Source organism: Sorex fumeus, unplaced genomic scaffold (assembly GCF_029834395.1).
Source record: "Sorex fumeus unplaced genomic scaffold, SorFum_2.1 ptg000039l, whole genome shotgun sequence".
Taxonomy (NCBI): domain Eukaryota; kingdom Metazoa; phylum Chordata; class Mammalia; order Eulipotyphla; family Soricidae; genus Sorex; species Sorex fumeus.
In genome coordinates, this window is record NW_026606096.1 from 3,522,087 (window position 1) to 3,534,314 (window position 12,228).

Here is a 12,228-nt window from a genome sequence, read left to right on the forward strand (position 1 = left end):
TGGGTGTGTGTGTGTGTGGGGGGGGGATTGAAAATAGGGTGGTGTGGGCTGGAGTGATAGTACAGGGGGTAGGGTGTTAGCCTTTCACACAGCCAATCCAGTTCGATTCCCAGCATCCCATATGGTCCCCTGAACACCGCCAGGAGGAATTACTGAGTGCATGAGCCAGGAATAAACCTTGTGCATCGCCGGTTGTGACCCAAAAAGAAAAAAAAAACACTCTACTGTATTACACTTGCTTAATAATAAACTTATAAAAAGAAAAAAAAGAAAATAGGGTGGTGGGGAGGAGGAATGTGGCGGGCTTGGTGTTGGAATATTGAGTGTAATAAACTATTGTGGACAACTTTATAATAAAAATAAAAATTTACAAATTAAAAACAAGAAATAAATAAACCAGCCAGCCCCACTCACAGATTGAGGCTTCGGCACCTAGCTCCCCGGAATAGACTACAAGTCCCAAGCACCCCCGCGAGCAGCTGCGCGTCCCTAAAAGTCTTCCCGCGCTCTGCGGCCCCCGGGCCGAGGGTTCCGGCGGCGGGGCCGGGCGGCGGGGTTTGTTTCGCAGGGCCGGGAGGGGAGGCCGGGAGCCCGCAGGCGCCGCGGCGGGGGCGCCGGGAGGCGGATTCCTGGTGCCGTGGGCGCTGCTGGCGAGGGGGACCGCGCCGCGGCGGGCCCGAGCGCGGCGATGGAAGGCGACGGGGGCCCGTGGGGCGGCGAGCCCGGCTCGGGGCCCGGCGGCGGCGGCGGCGGCGGCGGCGGGATGGTCCGCGAGCTGTGCCGCGGCTTCGGCCGCTACCGCCGCTACCTGGGCCGGCTGCGACAGAACCTGCGCGAGACGCAGAAGTTCTTCCGCGACATGCACTGCGCCCCGGGCCGCAGCCGGCCGTCGTCCCCCGTGAGTGGCGGCGGCGGTGGCGGCGGCCCCGAGCGCGGCGCGACCGGCGACGTCGCGGAGCACGGGCTGCCGGCGGGTAAGCGGCGCCCGGGCGGCGGGAGGGGCTGCGCAGCGCGGCCGGGGCGCGGGGGTGCGGGGGTGCGGGGGGCCGGGGAGGGCGCCCGCGGGCGGCGGCGGCAGGGCCCGGCGAGGCTTTCAGACCCCACCGTGATGCCGCCGAGGGTCGTCCTCCGAAAGAGGCCGCTGGGGGTGGGCGTGCGGTGGGGGTGCGGGTCGTGTCCCCGCCCCCAGGTCCGCGATGGTTTTTGGAGCGGGGCCGTTTGCGGGAAGCGGGCCTGGCGCGTCTGCGTGAAGATGCAGAGCGGGGAAGGTTCCCTTTCTTCTGCCCGCAGAACTTCCCGACCTGCTGCTGCTTGCTGCTCTTCGCGCGGTGCTGGGGTTCCCAGAGCAGCTCAGATTTGGCAGGGGGGTTCCGCCTTTTGCCTAATTTTTCTGTTCTTTTTTTTTTTTTAAATCCTTGGTAGCGGTGGTGGGGCTGAGCCCGAGGGGTTGCAAGCTGCGGCGGCGTTGGCCGGGTTCCATCGAGGACCCCCTCTACTTAGCTCACGAGTCACAGTGTAGCACTGAGTGATTCTCACACTTAGATGTGTGTTTTAGATAGATTGAAAGTTAGAGGCCGCAGGCTGTAACTTTTAGGGTTTTTTTTTTGTAAGAAAAAAATCTAATGGGTGGACGTGAAAAATCTAAGTAGGAAGATTTGCGTGTGTGTGATGTGTGTGGTGTAAATGGTAAGCAAACACACTTTAAGAAACCGAGATTTAGAAGCTGACAGTGAATTCCAGTAGATTTAGAACCAAATGGACCTGACCTCTGTGTGTGTGTGTTGTGTGTGTCTGAGTTGTGGGGGGGCGGGTGGCGGTGGTGGTATTTATCTTTTGGTTTGGAGGTGCTGGGGATTGAACTCTGGACTTCAGGCTTGCAGAGCAAGTTGCTCTACCACCAGCCACATCCCTGGCTGAACTCTCTTGAGTTTGTTTGTCCGGTCTTATATTATCAAAGTTTAATATCCTAAGTTTGTCTGAGATGCCAGAGTGATGATAAAAATATAGTAGGATTCTGATACAGGCCCAAATGATAACAGCTCCATTTAGTTCAGCTGGATGTAAATAAAAACGTTTTGTCTTTCACTCATGGGACAGGCCCGAGGAGAGGGATGACTCGCTTGCCTGAAGTTGTGGTTTTGACATCTGTCCAGAGATTTGCTCTTTTGAAAATGAACCTATGAGAGGGAACGGGTGTCTTGAGGCTCTTGGAAAACAACTTGTGAAGAGGCTGCAGTTTTCACAGAGGGTCCCCAGAATGTGTGCTTTCACTCTCTGCCTCTCTCTCTTTTAGACGTCCATCGTGTGTCTAAAAAAGCCCTCTATTGCCATTACTTTAAAGCAGCAGTTTATTTTGGAATGGATACAGGAGAAAAGTCGAAGTAGATTCGCTTTGAGGGGTGAAAGTTTTCGAGACACCTTGTTTTTATTCTTTAGAAGCCAGCTTGAATACAAGTGCACCTTTGTCTATTGCTTCGTTGGCCTTTCAAGTTGACTGTATCCGGAACTAATGTCTGTGTATTTAACTCTCTTCCCCCTCAGCCTGTCCATCCCAAATAAAGGGCACTGCGGAGTGCAGAGATGTGTAGGTGATGGGACTTGGGGCAGTTTGTGTTCTGTGAAATTTCTTCTTTGGAAGTGAAATGAGCATCAGGGAAAATGAGGTCATTTGTGTGTGTGTGTGTGTGTGTATACACACATGCATATGTCGGTGCTGTCATGCCTGTGAAGTGTGTATGTTTTACCCAGAGTTATATTTCTTGCCCTTCACTGTGAATATTTTGGGGTGATTTCGCAACTGGTTATGTAGTCATTTTATTGTTATTACTGTTTTTGGATTTTGGGTCACACCTGGTGATACTCGGGTCATTTCCCTCTCTGCACTCAGGAATCACCTTTGGTAGTGGTTGGATTGGGGGGTTGACCCCAGGTTGGCCATCTACAAGGCAAGCGTCCTAACCACTGTGCCCTCTCTCTGGCCATTTCCCATATACCTCTCCTTTCTTCCACCCAACCTGTGGTGCCTGGGCTCTTTCAGCACTTGGGGCCTTCTGTCTAGATGGGGAGCATACTTTCTACCACTGAGTTACATCTTTGGCTCTAGGGTTTAGAAAGTAGAAGCCACTCCTTAAAAGACAACTTTTATTCACTCCTGTCAAAGACTACCTTTGCAAGGTCAAGTTCATTCAAGAGTCTCTGCCAACTTAATGATAATGGATTCTGACTAATAGGAATTTGAAGTATTAAGAGAAAGAACAGTCAAGTTTTCTTTTTTTTAAAAAAAAAAAAATTGGGGCTACACCTGGCAGTGCTCAGGACTTATTCCTGGTCCTCTGCTTGGGAATAACTCCTGGTGGGGCGTGGGGGACCATGTGAGGTGCTGGGAATTGAATTGGGTTGGCTGCTTGCAAGTCAAGCGACTTATCCGCCTGTACTATCTCTCCTGCCCCAGAATGTCAGTTCTTTTTTTTTCTTTCTTTCTTTTTTTTTTTTTTTTTAGTGAAACACCATGAGTTTAGTGAAACTACAGTTGTAGGCTTACAAACTTTCGTGCTTGTGTTTCAGTTATACAATGAGAACACCAGTTCTTAACCTAACAAATCTTCTTGTTTAAACCATATTTTTGGAATGTGTACTCTTGGAGAGCCCGGAAAGCTACCGAGAGTATCTCACCTGCATGGCAAAGCCTGGCAAGCTTCCCGTGACATATTTGATACTCGATATGCTAAACACAGTAACAAGTCTCGTGATGGAGACGTTACTGGGCCCGCTCGAGCAAATCGATGAACAACGGGAGGACAGTGTTTTGTTTTTGTTTGACTTAGTTGGGCATAGTTTTTGGGCAAAGTTTCTGAACAATGATTAGGGATTCTAAATATCTTTTTACTTTCTGTTAGAAGGAATGGAAAGAGCCCTGAAATAATGCCTCCTTCTTCTCCTCTTCCCCCCTCCCCTCTTCCTTCCCCCCTCCCTGCCCTTGCCCGCTCCTCCTCCTCCTTCTCCTTCCCCTCACCTCCCCCCTTCTCTTCCTCTCGCCCTTCCTCCCTCCTCCCCTCCTCTTCCCACAGTTACAAAGCTGTGCATGGTTGGGTTCCAATTATACAATGTTCCAATACTCATCCATCCACCAGTGCTATTTCCCACCACCAGTGTCTCACTTGTCCCTCCCGTTGCTCTTCCAGCACAATAACGCTTTCTTCTTAATATTGACTTGTATTCACCACTGCTGGTGTGTTCAGTATAAAATGTATGTTGTTTTGGAAGTTAAAAGTAAATGGAGGGGGACTGGAGCGATAGCACAGCAGGTAGGGCGTTTGCCTTGCACGTGGCCGATCCAGGTTTGATTCCCAACATCCCATATGGTCCCCGAGTACCGCCAGTAGTAATTAGTAATTCCTGAGTGCAGAGCCAGGAGTAACCCCTGTGCATAGCTGGGTGTGACCCAAAAAAGAAAAAAAAAAGTAAATGGAGGGTCAGAGTGAGAGAGAGAACAAAGGGTAAGGTGCTTACCTAGCCCGGCAGCTGTGGCTGTGTTCCAGGTTCAAGTCTTGGCAGTGCATGTGGCCCCATGTGTGACCTTAAACCAAAAAACTAAAATTGAAGAGTGGAATAAAACTTTAAAATGACAGTAGCTTGGCCTGTGGAAAATAAAGTGAACATTCTTGGTTCAGTCTCCTTTCTGCTGCCCAGATTGTTGGCCTCTTCCCTTAAACACAGGGAGGTCTATTGATTTTCATTTCTCAAAGGGTTCAGAAATAATGAAAGACTGCACCCCTGTCGGAAGGCAGGGGGAGGGCGGGGAAGATAGTATGGGGGTTAGGGCGCATGCAGGGCCTCCGTCCCAGTTCCACCCCAGGCACATGTGGCTCCGCAGCCTTGTTACCTACAGTGTGAGAAACTTCCCAAGCAACAACGCCCCCCCCCCCCCCCCCCTGGCAGAACTGCAGGGCCCATGCAGCACCTGGTCCCCCATTCCCAGAACTCAGTTATCCAGCTGGGCTGCCCAACAGTCACTGGGAAGCAGATGCAGGGCCCCCTGAGCACAGCTCCGGAGGGCCCCCAAATCCATAAGAAAGGCAAAATGGAGTTTTACAGAGGAGCAGAGGGAAAAAGAATTTTTCTTGTTTTTGATCCAGCGGAGCTCTTGAAATGTATCAGAAGCCTCTCAATTTTAAGAAATTGGAATGAGTTGGATTCTCTGTTGCCCTCATTATGTGCACTTTCTGACTCTCCTTACATTCCTCTAAATAAAACAATTTGACTTCAGAAAAAAAAGAAAAGAAATTAGAATGACCCATATGAGTCTGTCTCTATCAGCGTTTCCTCTTTGTTTTGCACACAGCTTCTAGATTCAGTCCCCAGCCCCTGTGTAAGGCCCACCAGGCTGGGACAGGAGTGATCCCGAAGCACAGAGCCAGGAGAAAGCCCTGAGCATTGCCTGATGTGGTCGTCACCCTCCCCTCCCCTCCTGGTGCCTCTCCCCTCCACCCCCCCATGCCCATGCTGGACCTGTCCAGAGTGTGCCAAGTAGCTTTGGGTGCAGTGTGTGTGTGTGTGGGGGGGGAGCCCGTTTTCTGTTTGCTTAAAGAAAGTAGATTTTTCAGGGCTCACTGAGTGAAATTTTGTTTTGACTACACTGGCTGTGCTTGGGCATCATTCCTGGTGGGCTCGGGCGACCTTATGGGTGCTAGGTCTGAACCGGGTTCGGCTACATGCAAGGCAAGTCCCCTACCTGCTATACTGCCTCTCTGGCCCTGAGTGAAAATTGTTTCTGAAGAAGGCCAAATTAAGTTTGGAAACCTCTCCTCTAGATAGAATGCTCCCTTTCTGGGCGGCTTATATTCTTTTATGCTTGCAGTGCTCTTACATGTAATGTCACACCCAACACTGCCAAAAGTACATCCGACTCATTATTTGGTTGCTTTTTGAATTATTTTTTGGTTGCTGTGCATTCAGAAACCTTTTGCTCTTGCCAGATTTTCTGTGATACCCACATTTAGTTACACGGTTCTAGGTGGGGTCCTGCTTGGGTTTAAGAAGCGAGGCTCTGCTCAGGATTTCATCTGCATACCGGCTGTCGCCCACAGCTCCGGTCTATTCTACACCCCGCAGGGCTGATTCTTTCCCTTACTGAGACCTTGATCCAAAATATACATACCCTTAGCCAGAGTTTCCTGGAAATGGGGATTATAAGAATAGTACTGCGCAGAGTTGGGAGTTAATATCCACCCCCCCCAAAAAAAAAGTGTTTAGAAAGAGGATACGGTGCTATGTAATGGGAGTCAGTGGTAATACATGATGCTTATATGTGAAGCCCTGGGTTTGGTCCCTGGCATCCTCCCTCACTCCCAAAGGATTTGGCTACCTGGTATGGAGCTAAGAGTAAAATCAAGGCTTCACCTTGACCTTCGGTTAGTTGAGATCAGATTTTCCCCTTTTACCTTCTCCTTGGGAAGAAGATAATTGACATCATTGCATTGTACTATTAAGCTGGCTGGTGGGTTAAACGAACGAGGGAGATTAGAACCTGGTCTAGCAAGATAAAAACCTTCACTGTGTACATAGGCAATGCAGAAAGCTTAAATATGTCTGGATTGTTGGAATCTTATATGAATTACGCTTCTTAGGTTGGTTGTTTATTATTATTATTATTATTGACCATACCCAGTAATGCTCAGTGAAGTTTATATTTGATGCCAGGGATTGAATTGGGGTTGACCATGTGCCAGGCAGGTGCCTTATCACTCTGCTCCCTCTCCATCCCCAGATGCGTAGGGTGTTGTGGCTCACAGCTCAGTGTCTCCTGCACTCATCCTCTGTCACTCCTTAGTACGCTCTGATGGCTGGAGCCAAACAGAATTAAGAAGGATTAAAAAGAATCATAGGTAAAGGTAAAGGCCCTCCCGTTGATCGTCGATTTGCTCGAGCGGGCCCAGTAACGTCTCCATTGGAGACTTTGTTGTTACTGTGTCTGGCATATCGAATACTCTCGGTAGCTTGCCGGGCTCTCCGAGAGGGGCGGAGGAATCGAACTCGGGTCGGCCATGTTGGCCACTTGTAAGGCGAACGCCCTACCCGCTGTGCTGGAGCGATAGCACAGCGGGTAGGGCGTCTGCCTTGCACGCAGCCAACATGGCCGACCCGAGTTCGATTCCTCCGCCCCTTTCGGAGAGCCCGGCAAGCTACCGAGAGTATTTGATATGCCAGACACAGTAACAACAAAGTCTCCAATGGAGACGTTACTGGGCCCGCTCGAGCAAATCGACGATCAACGGGAGGGCCTTTACTTACTTTACTTAAAAAGAATCATTGCGCTTATTTAAAATAGATTTTTTTACTGGGACTGTTTGGATTGAAATTTGTATGGATAATCACATTTAAGTGACAGAGTGACCTTTGGGGAAGGGACAGGGTTGGGAGCCTCTCGGGCCTGGTGTCCTGAAGCCAGGGGCTGAGGGCAGAGGTGAGCTGGCCCTGGGCCAACAGAGCGGAGACCTGGAGGCTGCTGGCTGGTGAGTGCTGTGTGCAGTTCAGCTGAGCTCAGCAGAGACCCTCGGGTGGTCCCTGGGGGTTTTATTTATGTTTTATTTTAGGTTAATAAAACTCCAGATATATCTAAAACTTTCTCTTTCTCAGTTTTCTTCCTGTGTGGAAACCACATACTGTGGTCAAAAGCAGGTGCAAGCATTTAAATCAGGCCTGGGTTCCTGTTTTTTTAGTTCAGCCTCTTAGTAACTGTGATTTGGAGCAACTAATTTAGCATGTTTGGGCTGGAGCGAGAGCACAGCGGTAGGGCGTTTTGCCTTGTGTGCATTGGGCCTGGCTGAGCCGGGTTCGATTCCTCCACCCCTCTCAGAGAGCCTGGCAAGCTACGGAGAGTATCTCACCCGCACGGCAAAGCCTGGCAAGCTACCTGTGACGTATTCAATATGCCAAACACAGCAACAAGAAGTCTCATGATGGAGACCTTACTGGGCCCACTCGAGCAAATCGATGAAGAGCGGGAGGACAGTGCAGTGCAATTTAGCGTGTTTACAGTTTCCTTCCTTCCTTCTCCCTCCCCCTCCTTCCTTCCTCTTTTCCTCCTTCCTCCCTTTCCCCCTTCCTTTCTCTCTTCCCCCTCCCTTGCTCTGTCCCTTTCTTTCTCTTCCCTCTCTCCCTTCCTCCCTCCCTCCCTCCCTTCTTCTCTCCCTTGCTCCCTTGCTCTCTTGCTTTCTTTCAAAATCATGTTTTAATATTTGGGCCACACTGACAGTGCTCAGTGCTTGGGAGATCATATGATGCCCAGGATTGACTCAGGGGCTCCTGCATGCAAAGCATGTGTTTCAACTCTTTGAGCTATCTTCTTGGCCTGTGTTTTAGTTTCCTGAGGGCCCATATATATTGTATGATTCCACCTATGTAAGGATGTTCAGAATAGGCAGGTTCACAAAGATTGAAATACATACGATTACCATGGGATGAGGGGAGAAAACTGAGAAATGAGGAATGATTGGCTTTTGTTGGAGAATGAAAGATTCTGGAATTGGTGGTGATGATCATACAACTTTGTGAATAGACTAAATTCTACTAATAAGATGGGGGGCTGGAGTGGTAGAACAGCAGGTAGGGCATTTGCTTTGCAAGCGGCCGACCTGGGTTCGATACCCAGCATCCCATATGGTCCCCTGAGCACCGCCAGGAGTAATTTCTGAGTGCAAAACCAGGAGTAACCCCCTGCTGTGACCCTAAAAGCAAAAAATATCTATATATCTATATCTATATATACCTTAAGGCACTTAGTACAAGAATATAGTCAGTGCTGGGGCTGGAGCAATAGCACAGTAGGTAGGGCGTTTGCCTTGCACGCGGCCAACCTGGGTTCAATTCCCAGCATCCCATATGGTCCCCTGAGCACCGCCAGGAGTAAGTCCTGAGCGCAGAGCCAGGAGTAAGCCCTGTGCATTGTCGGGTGTGACCCCCCCCCCCAAAAAAAAGAATGTAGTCAGTGCTAAATATACATGTGATTCTGATATAGCTCGTTCTTCTGCATTGTTTTTTCACCCCTAGAGCATATTCCCAGGAGTCGTATTGCTGGCTTGTATGGAAGCTCAATTTCTAGTTTTTTTGAGGAATGCCCACATTGTTTTCCAAAAGGCTGGACCAGTCTGCATTCCTGCCAACAATGAATGAGTCTTTTTTCTCCCCACATCCACTCCAGCACTGGTTGTTCTTGTTCTTTATGATGTGTGCCGGTCTCTGTGGTATGAGATGATATCTCATTGTTGTTTTAATTTGCATCTTCCTGATGCTTAGCAATGTAGAGCATTTTTTTTTATGTGCCTTTTGGCCACTTGTGTTTCTTCTTTGAGGAAGTTTCTGTTCATTTCTTCATTTTTTCATGGGGATGGATGTTTTTTCTTGTAAAGTTCTTCCTGTGCCTTGTATATTTTTGATATTAACTCTTTACCAGATGGATACTGGGTAAATAGTTTTTCTCCTTCCCATGGGCTGTCTATGTATCCTGGTCACCATTTCCTTTGAGGTGCACTTAGTTTAATGTGTGTGTATATGTGTGTGGGAGGGAAACTGGAGACATTGGTGATGGGAAATATACACTAGTAAAGGAAAGGGTGTTGGAACATTGTACAACTTAAGCCCAATCTCAAACAGCATAGTAACTGTATCTTATGGTGAGTCAGTTTAAAAATTTAAAAAAAGAAAAGGAAATAATGGCAAGTTGGGGAACAATAAGAGAGGAAAGATGGGATGTGGTGCAAACAGTTTTGAATTGGAGCTGGGTTGAGGCTCAGGTGTGTGGACTGTCAGTGTAGTTCTTGTAACCCCTCTATTCCTTTTTCACATGGGCATGGGGGTGTCAAATGAAGTCTGTTGCTGGAGAGATCTTACGAGTGAGTTATAGCCCTGGCTGCCTAACTTGCCATGAGACCATGATTTATTTCAGCAGAAGACTATCCCATTGAACATGTCTAGTGTAACTCTGCCTACTCAAGCCTTACTTCCGGACGGTATTGCACCAGGCACCCACTACTGCCAGCTCCTTGTATGAAACTCTGGGAGGAAGTGGCCTCTCCAAATGCAAAGGCTCTTTGCATCTTTTCTCCTTACGGCTCTCACCCTTCCCAGCCTTCCATTCTAGGATAATCTGTTTCCTGTGCTACAGGGAAACTTCTTACTGAAAAAGACTTAGATCCTCCTGCTTGCTCTTGAGAAAAAGCATTGTGACCTTCAAATCATTTGTAATATGTTAGTTTAGACTTAAAAGTCCTTCATGACTGGCCCAGAGTCATAGTGCAACGAGTCGGGTGTTTGCCCTGCTGCCAGGCACTATATATGGTCCCCTGAGCTTTATCAACTAGGAGTGATCCCCGAGTGTAGAGTCAGGAGTAAGCCCCGAGCACCACCAATGTGTCTCAGAAACAACAACAGAAGTTACTCCTAGAAGCATGCTGAAAGTAGACTTTGGACCAAACATGATTGTCACCCATGGCCTCTTTTGCAAACCACAACACCCAATAAGAGAGAGAACAAAAGGGAATGCCCTGCCACAGAGGCAGGGTGGGATGGTGGGGATGGGGGGTGGGAGGGATACTGGAATCTGTGGTGGTGGGAAATGGGCACTGGTGGAGGGATGGGTATTTGATCATTGTATAATTGAAACCCAAGCACAAAAATTTGTAAGTCTACAACTGTACCTCATGATGTCTTACTAATAAAAATTAAAAAATAATACAAAAAAAAGTTGCTCCTAGTGATTTTAGAAGCTGGGGAGATAGCTCAAAGGGCTGGAGCACGCTTTGGGTGCCAGAGGCCCAGGTTCAATCCCTGGCACCTCATGGTCCTCAGAGTACCGCTGTAAGCATCCCTGAGCACCACACAAGGTGTAGACGCTGAGACAAACGAAGCAAAAACATTCTTACTGATTTTAATTTTATTTCTTCAGTCTTGCAAGTGGTTTTTGAAGAAACTATTTTATTTTTAAATAAAAATCCGATTCTGACTTTAATTCTGTTTTTTTCTTTACTTTCCCAGAATCTCTGCTTTTTGCCTTCTTGCTTCTGTCTTATTAGGTTAAGGGAACAGAGTCTTCTCACAATAAGTGACTTTTCAGAAACAATATTTTGAAACTAATACCTCAAATTACGTGAATTTTACCTTATATCTATAGCTCAGTTAATTCCTGTAGACTCTGGAAATACAGGTTATTTATTATTTAAATAATTGTTTATTTGATTGTTATGGATTATCCTCTTACTAGATCTAGAACTTCTGAAGAGGACTTTAACTCATCTTTTTTTTGTTACTATTGTTGTTATTGTTGTTATTATAGTAGTTTTGTCGCTGTTGTTGTTGGGTTATACTTGGCAGTGCTCAGGGGGCCATATGAGGTGCCGGGAATTGAACCTGGGTCATCTGAGAGCAAGGCAAGCACCCTTCCCGCTGTGTCATCTCTTGAGCCCCTTTGACTCATCTTGTATCCCTTCCAGTGCCTACCATGTTCATGCATAAAAGATAAAAACCTGCTAAATTTCTTCCAAGTTTGGTAGACATTAGAATGATGTTTTGAAATTAAGTGCAATTTGCGTATCATTTCAGAAGCACGTTTTTCTCTCCATAGAAGACACAGATATTTGTAGTTTTTTTGTCCAAAGTATGCATTGCATACAATACTGTGTATGCTTATGTGAAGTAAATCCTAACTTTCATTTGCACAACAAATCTTGATTAATGCCTAATTCTATGTTCGGCATATAACACAGAATGCTGAGCCACAGTCTTAGTAATTGATCTTGATCAACTCCAAGTTGTATGGAAGAAGAATCAGTTTCAGCATGTTTCCTCTAGAGCCAGAGGTTGCTGAACTTTTTGGATTATGTCCCATAAAAAAATATACTGTGTCCCCCTGGAAATCTACCTTCTGTTAAGCAAGCAAACAGCATACCCTCACAGCATACCCTCAATTGTAGCCAAGGCTACTGCTGCTCCTCCCTGCTCTGTTAAAAGCTGACCCGCGACTTTGGGTTTTCTACCACATGGTTATGTTCTTAGCCACTAGCTTTCTTTGAGGGGCACCAATGCTTTTTAATCGCACAACTCCCCACACAGCCTTTCTGATCTGGTATGGGAAAACCAACTTTGCTCTTTGATGGAATAATTATAAATGTTTGCATGGTTCAAAAGCACAGCACATTTGGGAAGATTACTCTTAGAATGTCTTTCATCCCTGAG

At 47.6% G+C, this 12,228-nt stretch overlaps 1 protein-coding gene across 1 annotated transcript in view; it reads left to right on the plus strand.

Annotated features, from left to right (window-relative positions):
• The first annotated feature begins 547 nt into the window (after window positions 1-547).
• The window catches only part of DSTYK (dual serine/threonine and tyrosine protein kinase), a 60,859-nt gene continuing 49,178 nt past the window's right edge, over window positions 548-12,228 (plus strand). Inside the window, exon 1 of the mRNA XM_056119169.1 lies at window positions 548-974. Within this exon, the coding sequence (XP_055975144.1) occupies window positions 689-974 (286 nt within the window). The 5' untranslated portion in view covers window positions 548-688. The remainder of the gene's footprint in view (window positions 975-12,228) is intronic.